At 40.7% G+C, this 15,355-nt stretch overlaps 1 protein-coding gene across 1 annotated transcript in view; it reads right to left on the bottom strand.

Annotated features, from left to right (window-relative positions):
- The window catches only part of slc1a7b (solute carrier family 1 member 7b), a 33,056-nt gene extending 18,124 nt beyond the window's left edge, over positions 1-14,932 (bottom strand). Inside the window, exons 1-2 of the mRNA XM_070832907.1 lie at positions 14,792-14,932; positions 2,011-2,090 (exon numbers count right to left, since the gene is read on the bottom strand). Of these exons, the coding sequence (XP_070689008.1) occupies positions 2,011-2,090; positions 14,792-14,932 (221 nt within the window). The remainder of the gene's footprint in view (positions 1-2,010; positions 2,091-14,791) is intronic.
- Between the last annotated feature and the right edge of the window lie 423 nt (positions 14,933-15,355).

Genomic DNA, 15,355 nt, shown 5'->3' on the forward strand with positions numbered 1-15,355 from the left:
CACTTTGGACAATCAGCTTTTTCTGTGAGTTCTTTCAGTGGCTGTCAAATAGAAAATCTACAAAAGCTGCTCAGCCCAATAATGCCTGACTATTTATTTAAGTTTGTTTTGCCTGGTATACAAATATGCTTGGTTCATTGTCTAACATGCCGGCATGGTTCATGAGTTATGCACTACTGTGTGTGATTTGTAGTGTGTTTTGTCTGGGCAGCCTTGTAAGCATAAGCTGTGGTAAATGGTAAATATTCGTATAGTGTCTTTCTAGTCATTTCAACTACTCAAAGCATTACATTTTACATTCACACATCATTCATTCAGGAGGAATCTAAGTTGGAGGAGACTATTCTTTCACACACATTCATACACTGAAGCTATGAAGCTATGCTTCAGGAGCATGGGGTTCAGTGTCTTCGACATGCTGACTCATAGCTGGGGGATCGAACCACTCTACCTCCCAGCCACCCCCTGTGCAGCCTGATCTCACACAAATACGTGATATATCCACGTTCTTCACTCCGTATTCTGTGGTGGTGGCACATTATGTGTTAGTATTATGTGCCACCACCACCACAGAAAAAATGTCAATGGAAATCAGCAACCCATAGAAGTTTGTGAAATAGTCACAAAGTTTTATCTATTGATTGATTGATGCTCATGGGGATGCTAAACACATTTTGTGATCAGATTTTAAATAGGCTATTTAACTGATTCTAACCATATTTTACCCATATTTGACAACCCACCCACTTATTGCCTATACAGACATGATGCCTGAGGTCAAGAGCTCTCTGTAATAGTTGGTCACATGTGTGTAGCCCCTCACAATGCTGAATTATAAGCCTTCAGAAAAGATCAAGGTTCAAAGGTCAGTATTGCACAGCAGCAGCCACATAGAACCTTCATACTGATATATGGGACTCACGAGGTCGAGACCTTTTTAATTATGTATTTGGTTTAGTTCTATGACAAATTTTCTCATTTCACGCACACAATGCATCCCAGACCTAGTTTCAGAGAGCACTTTGAAGACCCACTTTAGAAGATGAAATAAATAAAGTGGGTCCAATATTGAAATGATATTGAAAATTTCAAATGTATTCGCAGAGTGGAGTGGTAGGTTAATAGTTATGAAATGAAGAGACTTGAAATGAAATATTGACTTTACAAAGGAGATATGGACTGTACCATGGATAAACAAATGAGGTGTAGACCTGTTAAATATAGGAATTAAATGTGACGCGTGGATAACTAATTCAATTGTGTAGCAGTGGATGTTGAATGCATTTCACAGTCTAAAGTCCAGTGGACAGTGGACCCTCTGGTTTTATGCCGATTCTTTTTCGAGTTCGATTCATACTGGGTCAGCGCTGATGTGCATTGTCTCCAGGAAATAGCCATATGTTTACACGCACACTATCTAACACAGTCTACCAGTGACAAACTCTCACACTGTGTTACCAAACTGGCTGCCAGCTACCACTGGACAGCCGTAAACATTGTTGTATGTGAGTAGTGGCTGACAAGGGTTTAGTCAAAGTGGCCTTGGGGCTTCTGACCTCATCAGAGTGGGTTATGTACCAGGGAGTGGGCTCAGTGTTTGTTAGCCTGTGGATATTATTCCAGCTTACTGCAGACTTCTGCTTCAGTTTGATTGACAGCTTTTAGTGCTGGTTAGCGTCAATAATTATTAAATGCAACAAAGTACTGGAAGAGAGTTTTTACCAATCTGATCTTCATTAGCTGACTCTATTATGTGTAGCAATCTTCATCTCTTCTAGTGATAGTGATAAACAAATGTATTCATACCATTCAACATATTATGGTCAAATTTACTTCACTTCACATTCTGTTGCTGGTCACGTTTTTCTCACTATCCCTGAGAAAGCTATAATTTTAAGCCCCGCAGTATATGAATATGCACTTACATACAATAAATGAAAACTCCAAAGCGTGAATGAGCTGTTCGAGCTGTGAGGGTTATAACACAGTGCAGAAGACAGACATCAGTACCTGGACACGACAAGCGGGAGAATCAGCATCTTCAGCATCCTCATCAGCAGCTCTCCTGGGAACTGAAAGTACTTCACCTCCTGTCAGAAGGGGAACAGAAGAAGTGATGGTAAATGATAATAATTTGAAGAAGAGAATTAGACAGCTGATGAAAAACAACTTGATGTTATTCAAAAAAATAATGAACAAGAACAAGGCATTGTTAGTCTGGAGCACTGGCAGATGTGGAAATGAGTGCACTGACTACAACATCCTGGAGAGGACAGGGAGAATCTCTTATTCTATCAAGAAATGTCTGATTACAAAAGACCCATGAAATGGTAAGGAAATGAGAAAAGCTGATTCAATTCTTACAGTGTCTGTTCAAATCTATAATGAGAATCATTAAGTTCCAAAGGGGTGAATGAGACACTGGACTATTTTCCTTAATCTTTTGGCCATTATACCAATATTCTGTACTGGCATGGTAAATTAATTGTTGGATTTGTCTGAAAGATTAGATTTGTCATTGCGAAAGTGAGAATCAATAGTTAAAGGAGGCTAGGTTCAAATTTCTAATATGTGCCTTAAAACTGTGCATGCCCATATGGATATTAAAAACAAAATCCACAGCCCCCTTTCTGTGCAAAAATAAGTCCAAAAGTTCAGCCAAAGCAAATATGGATGAATCAAATAGGCGTCTACCAACTTATTCAGTACAAAATGCCTTCCTTTTATTACTATCCCTCCACCGCAGCACAGCGAGGAAACACTGTTTCACAAAGAGGCCGTTTGGTATAACCAAGGACAGAAGTGAACACATACTCTACACACATACAGTTTCAGTTTCAAAACAGATCAAGTATTTTTCTCATGTCAAACTACATTTTGTGCCTAATTTCAGCTCAGTAAGCAGAACATTTTCCTGAATTTATTGTGCCCTATGCATCTAATATATATTTTTTGTTTTCCTTCTAAGCTCGATATGAAAAGGACGCTTTCAAGTTTTTCACACAATAGAGGAGAACCTTTGTTATGCTTGGCTGTGGTCACAATTACTCAGACTGAAGCTGGATTTATACTTGAGTGTGAAATGATTACTATGTGGATAAGCTTTGCTGCTTATGTGCACACCCTAAAAATGTACTACTCACCAAGGCAACAGTGGTTATGAGGACACATGAAGAACTGTGATTGGTCAGCTTGGGCTGCTTGTGTTTGTTTGTTTGTTTGTTTGTTTGAATCAAGCTGCTGAAAAAATGTATTTTCTCCTTATAAAGCTAATAAGGCTATTGTGTTGCCTGTTTTCGCATCCAGCAGACATAGAGGAGCACTGGCATTTAAATAGAGTGCTAGAAACGGGTTAATGAAAATGTAAATGGTCTGTATTTATATAGCACCTTTCTAGCACCACTGAAAGCGCTTTGACATTAATCCTCATTCACCCATTCACAAATCATTCCTTGAGGAGGAATCTAAGTTGGAGGCGACTGTTCTTTCACACACATTCACACACTGAAGCTATGCTTCAGGAGCAAGGGCACTTCGACATGCTGACTCATAGGACCTTCTGATTGATAGACGACCCACTCTGCCACGTCTTTGTTTGGGGACCATAACACCAAAACAATGAGTCAAAAATAACTAATAATGTCTGTAGACCTGAGGAAAACTACAGAGTCTGGTGATAATTCTATGTCGGTTCATCACTGCAAGTGACATCTGCACATTACACAGCCATTTGATTCAGTGACAATATAAGAATATAATAATTAGCATAAATCCACCTTTAGTGCTATCAAACACAGCGCACAAACAAAGTAATAGGTGAAATGTAACCCAAGATTGGGTAGCACGATCAACCACAACCACCGTCTTGTAACTGGGTGGGACTTTCTGGCAATGGTTTGAATCATACCTGAAGGACAGAGACTACTTTTTGTCCAAAGGTAATTACACATCTAAATGGACAAAAATGATGTTGAGTGCCCCAAGGCTCCATTCTGGGGCCTCTTCTATTCAACATCTACATGCTCCCACTGGCTCAGTACTTGAATGTGTCAGAATTGTCTTCAATTAAACACAGACAAAACTGAAACTGTTGTTTCTGGCGGCACGGAAAAACGATTAAAAGTAAGCAAAGAGAGAGCTAAGCTCCAAACGGTAATGTTTAAAACCATAAATCAAGCCAGAAATCTAGGTGTGGCCATAAACTCAGACATTAACTTCAACAGCCACATTAAGACAATTAAGAAGTCAGCTTACTACCACCCAAAGAATATATCTGGGATAAAAGGATTTATGTCAATGCAGGATTAGGAAAAACTTGTCCATGCATCCATCTTCAGTAGGCTCGACTACCGTTTTTTTGTATATATTTGCTTACATATATTCTTTTTCTTTTGCACTATTTTGTATTTCTTTTGCACTATTCTGTATTTTGCACCTTCCGTTGTTTGCACTGTCCATGAGAGCTGCTGTATTTAAATTTCGTTGTGCTTCTTGCACAATGACAATAAAGGAATTCTGATTTTGATTCTGATTCTGATTCTGAAGAGTCCTCACTAAGACCAAGAAAGTAGATCATATCACTCCAGTTCTCAGATCTTTACACTTGCTTCCTGAATGTCAAAGAATGGATATCAATATACTGCTGTTAGTTTATAAAGCACTGAATGGTTTAATGCCAAAGTACACTTTTGATCTGCTACTTTGCCATGAACCTCTCAGATCACCTGAAACAGGCCTGCTTTTCTGTCGCCAGTGTCAAGACTAAACATGGAGATGTAGCATACAATTTTTATGCAACAATTTTATACAATCTTCCAGAAAACTGCAGGTCTATTGCAACTCCTAGCACTTTATTTATTGTAATTTCATAAATGTCATTCTATTTTAGCTTTTAGTTATTGTCTATTGTCTTGGCTCTTTATAGAGTGCTTCTGTAGCAATTTGTCACAACGCTTTTAATTTCTTACGTAAAGCATTTTGACTTTCCCCTTTGTTGAAATGTTATATATGATGTGATATATATATATATTAAATGTGTTATATATGTACTGTATGTTTGTCATATATTAATTTACATGTTACTTTTTTTTTTAGTATTTTCACTCTGTGCTAATCAAATGGATGTCTGCTCTGTCTGTTCTTCAAACATTATGTATGTATGTGTTGCGGATGAGTTGTGTAAAAAGCCTACAACCTTTATTGAATAAAACACAGTCCCAGTGCAGCTCCATGAACAAAATATATGATAAAGTGTTGTTCTGAATAAAAATGCAAATCCATGAATGCAAGCCACAGAACTACTGCTGTAGTGCTGTGTGACAGACAGACGTGTTCATCAACTGACTTTGTTTTCGAGCAAGAAATCCCTTTCCAGCGACTCCGAAGCACTTCTAAAGCAGGATAACAAGTCTCTCATTTATTCCAGTCACAGGCTTTTATTAGTCAAAAGATTGTGTTCTTTGCTAGAGACTTGCCTAGGTGGAGGCGATGTTTTTTGGCAAGTGACAATTTGTATCACTTTCCAAAGGAGACAGAAGAAGGTTATAGATATATAATAATAATTTAGAAGAGAGCCACAGTTTTATACAGATGGATAATTTGAAACGAATTGGAGAGCAGCCCTAAAATATCACAGGGAAAACTCCAGTGACATGTATGCATGGCTCAAGAGTGTTTGGTGACAGTTTGGCAGATGTCTGCAGATCTCACAGGCTTTCAGTGCATTTGTTTCACTACCCGCTGGGCTTAAAACTGGCCTCCATCCAGAGCAGCAGTGGAAAGCTGTTCTGTATTGGCCGTGCTGTACCGTCTCCTGCTGCGGCCACACCTCACATCTCCTCTCTGTCAAAATGAACTTGGCAGCATATTAAATGTCTGAAAAAGCTTCTTTCCTTCCAAGTCATCTCTGTGGTCGCAGTGTGGTTTAGGAGTCGGTGTTTGATGATCGTGCACTTAAATGAGTAACTGTCTGTCACACACTTGACAACACTTCATATGGTGGAGGAGACTGGACTGACAGTTTACATTCTCAGTGACTGAATGAGCCACACGCAAGAGATTAAACAGACTTTTCGTTTTGTTTTTCACTCTTTCAATACACTCCAGCTGCAGTTTTGTTAAATTCTTGTGACCTTGAAGAATTATTTATTGGCATAATGGACACACCAAAAGCTCATGATGCAGCATTGGTAACCAATGGCATGAGTTTTTGTGAGAATACAGTACTCTGCAAAAGTCTTAAAAAAAATCCATAGAAAATGTAACTGTTTATTTTTTTTAGCAACTTCAAAATCCAAAGTGAGCTAACAGAAGAAAAATCTAAATCAAATCAATATTTAGTGTGACCACCTTTTTCCTTAAAAAGCACCAATTCTTCTGGTCATGGATTTTTTAGGATCATAGCAAGGTATATGATTAACCAATTATACCAAACAGGTGCTAATGATGATCAATTTCATACGTAGGTTAAACACAGTAGTTAAGTGAAACAGAAACAGCTGTGTAGGAGGCTTAAAACTGGGTGAATAACAGTCAAACTCTGCTACCAAGGTGAGGCTGTAGAAAACAGTTTCATGTCATAGGTCAAACACCACAGGTCAACACAAGACTGAGCATAGTAACAAGACACAAGGTGGTTATACTGCGTCAGCAAGGACTCTCCCAGGCAAAGATTTCAAAGCAGACTGGGGTTTCAAGATGTGCTGTTCAAGGTCTTCTGAGGAAGCACAAAGAAACGTGCAACCTTGAGGACCATAGACAATAGTGGTCGGCTATGGAGACTTAGTGCAGCAGATGAAAGACACATTTTGTTTAATTCCCTTTGAAATCAGAAGATATCCAGCAGTGCCATCAGCTCAGAAACCTGTGGAACCCAGGTACACCATCTACTGTCCAGAGAAGTCTGACCAGGAGTGGTCTTCATGGAGGAGTTGAGGCCAAAAAGCCAAACCTCCGACGTGGAAACATGGCCAAACTTAACTATGCACGAAAACATAGGAACTGGGGTGCAGAAAAATGTCAGCAGGTGCTCTGGACTGATGAGTCAATATTTAAAATATTTGGCTGTAGAAGGCAGTTTGTTCCCTAAAGGGCTGGAGAGTGGTACAGTCAATGCAGCATGGTGGAAGTTCCTTGCACGTTTAGGGATGCACTTCTGCAATCAGGGAGGCATCTGATTGGCCCCAAATTAATTCTGCAGCAGGACAACGACCCCAAACATACAGCCGATGTCATTAGGGACGACTGTCAGCATAAAGAAGAACAAGGAGTCCCAAAAGTGATGGTGTGGCCCCCCCACAGAGCCCTGATCTCAGCATCATCAGTCTGTCTGGGATCACATGAAGAGACAGAAGGATCTGTGGCAGCCACCGAAAATCTGTGGTTAGTTCTCCAAGATGTTTGGAACAACCTACCTGCTGAGTTCCCACAGAAACTGTTCGCAAGTGCACCTGAAGAATTGATGCTGTTTTGCAGGCAAAGGGTGGTCACACCAGATATTGATTTGATTTAGATTTTTCCTCTGTTTGCTCACTTTGCATTTAGTAAACTAATAAAAAAAAAAAGAAAAAAGAAATGGTTAAATTTATATTTTTGAAAACATTCTTACTTTACAGCATTTCTTCACACCTGCCTAAAACGTTTGCACTCTTCATCCACGAAACTGAACAGTCACAGTGCAGTGAATGAAGCTCGTCAGTGCATCTGTTGTCATAACCTACATTATTGCTTTTATAGCTGCATGACTTTGCTGTGACTGCTGGAAATCCTCCACACTGATGAAGCTGCCGCACAAACATCACTGATCAGCAGTCTCACGGCCCAACCCAGTCTCTCAGAAGTGACCTTTTATATATGACTAATTTGCAACCAACTCTGTCACTGAAATTACATATTTTACCTCCATAATTAAACTATGTTTTAGTTGCAAATGTTTTTGTTGCCAAATTGCAAGTTGCAAAATGCTCACTCATGTCTTTCACTCGCTTTGCTATAATACTGTATCTGCTCATGCCATACATTAACCGCCTCCATCATTTTTAATGTTTAATGTTGTGCTTTTAACACCCACAGTCCATCCTGACTCCCTCCTTACAACTTCTTTGTGGTAAAACAAAGTTAGCCCATAATACACAGAGGAATTACATCCCCAATAAATCAGTTATCGCAGGTTTGAGTACAAATCCTGTTCGTGTCTGAAAGCAGAAGTAAGACAAAAGTCCACTGATGCATAAATGACACAGAACTATGTGGGTGTGCACATATGCTATGTGGTGAAGAGCAACTGCTTGTCAAGTTTCGTGAAATATATGGAACTGAAATTCAACAAAGTAAGTAAACATCTGTGTGTGTAAAGCAGAGCAGAGGAGCCGGGCCTCATAAAAATCAATCACATGTCTGTAACTTTGAGCACAGATTGCATGTTCACATTCATCCAAACAGCCGTGTTTCTCCTCCACAAAGCGAATATGAATTAACTGAACTTGCCACGGTGAAGGCTGGGAGAGGCCCCTGTATGTGTTACTCCTGCAGCCATTTGAAGACTTGTAAGGATGTCGAAAACAATGACTGGAGCCAAATTCAGACAAACTCTAGAAGAGCAACTACTGCAGCACACAGTGTCACAGATAGAGTGGAAGTCTAACAGGGAACAGACCTTCTATCGGGTCAGTGACCGGAAGCTAATGGCTAAAGCAAGGTCAGAGTCAGCATGACTTCAGTTTGCAGCAAAGTCCAAATTTAATTCTGATGAAAACTAGTAGGATAATATGCGGACAACACTTGCCAGGCATTACCCATCCAGATGAGCACACTTTTAAGAAATACATACTTAGATACGAGCCTTGGAGTCCTAAACTTTGAGTTTTAAGTTCCCATGGAATTTGGGACACAGTGACAATTTAACCGTTATTTCTATCTTTGCATCATTTGTCAGCCTTGAAGCCTGCAGCTGTCACTAATACTTTAGTAATATTATGACTTGATAGCTATATTATTATCATTATTATTATTATCATTAGTAGTAGTAGTAGTAGTAGTAGTGGTAGTAATAGTAGTAGTGGTAGTAGAAGTCCTAATATTAGTATTATTCTTAGAAAAGCTTGGATTAAGTAAGATGTGGCTGTCTACACCTACAGTAGGATATCTTTGTCATCTACAGCCATCTATCCCGCTACGGCTGTGCAAGAGGCAACCATCACTGTAAACACACTGACGCACCACTGCTGTGTCTATCCACTCATTAGTAAACACAGAAAAGTTGGGTATCGTATAGAGCTCCAGAGAGTGACAGTGAGGTAGGATGTCAGTGGAGATGGGAGGACGGTGGATTGAGGGGCTGCAGGGGAGGCGGGTGCATAATGACAGCTAAAGAGCTTTTCTGTTGGGCATTAAGCAGAGAGAGCTTAGTTTGCTGTATAAGAGCAGGATCAGCACTCGCATACAGCCGGCAGAGAAGGTTTGTCTCTGCTCTGCTCATCTTGCACTCATGCGTAGGGGTCACTGTGTACTCGCCTCTGTGTGTGTGTGTGTGTGTTTGTGTGTGTGTGTGAGCATTTGTTGTTTATGGTACATGGGGCAAGTGCAGCTGTTTTCAAAGGACTAGTCAACAGGGCAGCTGCAGTTTGACAGCTTTTACCAGCCAAGTGTGACACAAAATTAAGCAGCAGAATGTGAAACCACTGGCACAAAATATACAGTTAGTTTAAATTATTTTGATCTAAAACTACTATAAACAGGGAAAAGACTTGAAATGAAAAATCTTTCTTTTTTACAAGAGCATCCTGGCTAAGACAAAAGTTACAGCAAGACAGCAAGACTTCAGTGTACAAAGACTTGGATGAACAATTTTTCCTTATGGATACTTTAATAATAACGACAATGACATGATAAGGATAATCGTCCCTCTACAGAAAAACAAACATTTAATGGGAATTCATATTTACTTCTGATGTTCTTTTCAGCTGATTACAGACTGATGACAGGATACATCATCATACAAATAAAACCTTGAATTCTAAGCAATAAAACCTACTCTTGCTGAGATCAGTTCTGTTCAAACTCAGTTCAGTACAAGACTGCTCTGTATAATGTTGGCAAATTTGACAGAAATATTGCTTTACTGGATATTTGGCCTCACTGAGTCTGATCACTGACTTTATTATTCTTCTCTACTTGAGCTACTGTTACACAATATTCTGGCTTTCTCCGTCATCCTGTCACTGTCACTTGCGGTCACAGTGGCCACTGTTAAAGAGTTAAATACAACTCACTCTACACATATTGAAAAATAGATGCAGACACATACTTGTGTGGATTTGAAAGAGGATGCCATGTTCTTCTCTCTGTAAAAATGTGTTTTCGCATGTCCAATGGATTTAGGGAGCTTTTCTGCGTTATATAAACCTGAAAATTTCACTCATGCCCTTTGAAGTGAGCCTGTACCTTTGGCCGAACAGCAGCCACAGGTGACAAGTACAGGAGGGATGAGTAGTCAAGTAGAGAAGTCATAAAGTCAGTGACTGACTCAAAGCAACATCCAAAATGAAGTTTGTGACACCATCTGCCAGAATCCACTGGACTAAGTAAGGCAGTAGTAGTGAAAATGTATTGAATTAAGCAGTAGTGCATGTTATTACGCATAAATACATTATTTATAAGAGGAAGAATGGGTTGATTCTTCTTTCCAACATTACACTGCGGTTGTTTTCAGTGGTAAGACAGTGGTAGGCTAGCTTAAGTCACACCACTAATGCTGCTGCTGCTGCTGCTGCTTATGTAATCTGTGTAGTAAATCTCTGCATGCAGCACCACAAATGAATGTTCAGCTTTTCACTTAATGTTGGACTTCTGAGTCAATTCAACTTTCAGGAAGAGTAACCACAGTGTTCCAGGTGGAGGCTGCGCTCACAGAGTACTGCTGCCGTAGATACTTTCAGTGGAATACAAAAAGGTCTCCTTTGAGCTGAGTTGCTGTTTGCCAACAACAAAACAACTACTGCAGCTGTCAACAATGCTGCGATTCTCCACTGAACAATTGGCAATTCTAATTCATTTCGAACAATCTGACAAGAGAGTGCCCATCTAACTCCATGACTGAACAACCCAGAGACATTTCTCTTTACTGGAGATTATTTGATCAATAAATGCTGGGGTTATGGAATTGTATTTTTTTTTTTTTTAGTAATATGGGAACAAACAAGGAGCGGCAATTACTTATTCCAGCCTTGAATGAAGCCAACGATGCGTTTTTATCACTCTGCTGTGTAGAAAAGCGAACTGAAGAAGAGTCGAGTTAAGCAGACGACTCTCGTCTGAAGAAAACAATGCGAACTCACCAAAGTGAGTCCAGCACAAAAGGGGGTGATGATTGCAATTAGTGGTGCTTTTGTATGCCAAACATCACTGTAGTAATCTGTAAGTTCTTAGTGGAGCTGTTGTAATTAGCCCACCGTAGCGTTGCCTATGGCTGATCAAAACTGTGAGATGCCATTAAAAGCTCAGAGAAAAACCAAGAAGTGGAACTTGAGTCATGGTTATATTGTCAAACTTCATTTCCAAACATTTCCAACAAACCTTTTCATAAGGATCACAGTAACAAAGCAATTTTGACAGGAGAGTGTCATCTCTCTCCAGGACCTGTATGTGCCATCTGACCTCTTCAAACTACCCAATTCTCCTGCACTACATTGCTCCTCTGCAGCCTGCACTGACTACCTCTGGCTGCGTCAATCTGATTCAAGTCTTTGGTTCTTCCTAGTGTGCTGTGAAGAGCTCATGCCCGTTAGACCGTACACCAGAGCCTGTCCACTACGCCCTGCGGATTGCTGCGCCCTCACAATGAGGAGAGGCTGTCCTGTTTGCTGTCCTGGCTCCGCAATGATGGAGGAAGCTCCCCACTGACACCAGGACAGCAGAAACACCTTCCACCGCAGACAGAGAGCTCAGACTGCACACATCAAAATCTAAAATCAAACCCTTTCTTTGTCTCTTTGCACTTGAAGCATCTTTTCAGCTTATTTGATGATTTTTATGTTTAGTGTAAGGAACTGCGGACACTCAGAGCTGCAATAATGGGAGGCCCCTAGTTCAGCAGTCAAATCCCAATGCATTCAGTGAATGGCCTGCAGGTGGAGGTCGGCCATGTTCAAGCTGAATTCATTCAGACAGTTAGTCCATGTTGCAGTTCTCTCTCTGGTCTCAAACCCACAAGTCATCAACAGGTCTGAAGTTGACCTCAAGGGTGACAGGATGTCCATGTGCACCAGAGGCACCAAGTTCCAAAGCCCATGACGGACACATGTGGTCGATGTCTTGGGCAAATGAGACTTTCTCATCTGTCTTCAGTGCATCACACATACACAAAGCCTCCCTGCCTTCTTTTAACAAGAAAACCTTGGGCAAAATCCAAAGTATTGCCTTGAATCATTGATAATGTTTCTAAGAATGCCGAGAGGACTTCAACTTTGTTTATGTTTCTCCCACTGAAAGGCATATTAAAACTATTCCATACTAAACAGGATGGAATATGTTGTTGAGTGCTCCTAGAAAAGAAATTCAAAAACATCAGACTCAAAGAGCAGCTGAAGTGCACGTCGTATGGGTTTGTTAATGCCTGCCTGACTCTGGACGATAGAGGGACCAAATAGCACAAACAAAACTATTGTGGTTGCAGAGAGATTTGTTATTTGGACATTTTGTGTTGTACACTGCAGAAATGACATTGAGGGTTTCTTTTTTAGGCAGGACCTTCTGCAAATATAGTATATACATGTGGATGTACTTTCCTAAACTAATACATTCATGAGCTAATTTTCCAACTCACATTATTTTGTTTTTACACACTCGTGATTTGTGATTTAGGGAGGACTGATAGGGTGATGCATGTGTCTGGTTGTTCGACTGGTGTCTTTTCTTAGAACTCCAGGAGGAGCAGCTATAAGGAAAGAAATATCTTGTGCTTTCACTTCTTATCAAGTGGTTTTTACTTTTTAAGCACTAACACAAAGTACGTTTTTATAGACTGACAGAAATAGAAATGCATAATGCAATCAGTGTGTATTTTATTAGGTACACCTGTACAGTCTTATGCAGTCTGTTCTGCCATGAACTTGGCTTTTCTGATGCCCATATTGTTCAGTTTTTGTCAACACTGTCACAAAGGTGTTCATTAAGTTATAAGCAGTGAGGTTAGTGGTGTGCTGTGCTGGACTGAATTATATTCAGAGGTGTTTCTAATTTTCTGCTCCCCCTCATCTCTCATGTTGTCCTACCCTCCCATGGCCAATCAAATCAATCAGTGTCCTCTGTCTGTAGGCAGCAGCGACCCTGTTTGATAAAGACAGCTGGTTTTAGCTGTTTCTGTGCCCCCCCCCCCCCCCCCCCCCCCCCCCCCCACACACACACACACACACACACACACACACACACTGCTCAAACAGACAGAGCTCCACTGTGGACTCAACAATTCTGTCTGACTGGGCATCAGCAGCAGCCAAACTGTCTTAATGCGTTTATACTGTGACTGCAATATGTGAGCAACATGTAAGCAGCATTTAAAAATGTTTCATCTTATCTCACTTTTCTAATGCCAGGCACACACACACACACACACACACACACATATTGCCCACACTTCCTGCTCAGCTCCCACCCCTCAAACAGGGTGGAGGCCTCTATGATATGTATGAAAACATACAGGTCTGGGCCTCCTGTGCACCTTGTCATGACTGACAGGCACTCTTATTTGATGTACAATTAGAGAGAGCATTTTTCTGATTGGATAGTAATCCCCTATTGTGAGAGTAAAGGAGCCACTGGTTATTTTTAGGCCTATCTGAGAATATGCCAGAGCTTTAGTGAGGGGGTGATGGGAAAGGAAAGGCTGCACTTTGTTTATGCAGTGCCTCCATAAAGCTGCTTGGGGACATATATAAACATGAGTGTATCTACTGTAAGCTTGTGGGGTTGCTTTTAGCCTCAATTTGGGCATTGATGCTTTTTTTGCATCCTTCAATAAATCAACTAACAACCACTACACTCACACAGACACACAGACACACACACACACACACTCTGCTACTGCTTGTTAGGACTTTTATATTGTCTTTTTATATCATTGCAGTATGACAGAGAACAGGCAGACACTTGAGGCTTATCCATTATTCATTTACCGTGCTTTTATTGCTATTGCTATTGCTATTGCTGCTTATATAGATTATGAGAGTTCTCAGATCCTTCACTGCAGTAAAAATATCAACACATCAGTGTAAAAATATCTAGCTTAAGTTATAGTACAGAATCATCAGCAAATGTGCAAACAAATGGTCACTGCGACAGATATATTATCATATTAGCCAGTTTAGTCCAGTTGATAAATCTGAAGGTCTTGAGATTATAAATAGAGTAGGAAGGGAGGTGAAAAACAATACAATACAATATAAATTCATATTCATTCATTGCATTTGTCTTTCCTCAGAAAAACAAGTACCTCAATATCTGACTTAAGCACAGTATTTAAGTAAATAGACCAAGTTGCTTTCCATTACTGCAGAATTATAATACGCATGATATGCTTTTGGAAAACGAAAAGTATACATGAAGTTCTAGTTCATGCTCAAATAAATCACAGAGGGCAGTATTAGTGTGAAATGTAGTAAAGTAGGAGAATAAATGAGGAGAAGCACTCAGTGTAATGGTCTATAGGTGTGAGAGGCACTGGGAATCTATTCTGTCCCAAAGTCCATCTTTTGCCTGCATGACGCCACACTGGGTCAGGGGGAGGAGACAGACTGACCTGCTCAGTGAGGCGCCGTGTCCTCAGGAAGAATCCCAAAAGACACCCAATGACCACAGCCAGCACCGACATGATGAGCAGCCCATTCTGTTTGCACACGTTCTTCACCCTCACCCACACCGCGTCCAAAGCCACCGCCATCGTGAGTCACCTGTCCTGCGTCCTACCAGCAACCCATAAATGTACGCAGCCCAAAGCCTGAAATCCAGGTGTGAGGACAAAAAAAAAAACAGAGTTGATGAAGAAAAGCTCCAGGACCGGATTGGGATGCTGTGTGAAATATCCAATCCTCTGCGATGTTTTAAAGCACCTTTGAGCTCAGCATCCCTCTTGTCCTCTCGCTGCGGCAATCTGCACTAAGCCAAGAAGATCCTCTCACTTTCCAGGCATCCCCTCCCACCCTGCTCCACCCATCAGAGGTCCTGTGTGTGCTGACCCACCGCCAGGGGGATGGAACAGCTGGCAACCATGTCCCTGAGGGTAACATCACCAATCCTGTTAGTACGCTGCTGTATTAAACAGGTCTGGGGCTGGATTAGAGATCCATAAACAATTTGACAAAGG

This window comes from Pempheris klunzingeri, chromosome 6 (assembly GCF_042242105.1).
Source record: "Pempheris klunzingeri isolate RE-2024b chromosome 6, fPemKlu1.hap1, whole genome shotgun sequence".
Taxonomy (NCBI): Eukaryota; Metazoa; Chordata; class Actinopteri; order Acropomatiformes; family Pempheridae; genus Pempheris; species Pempheris klunzingeri.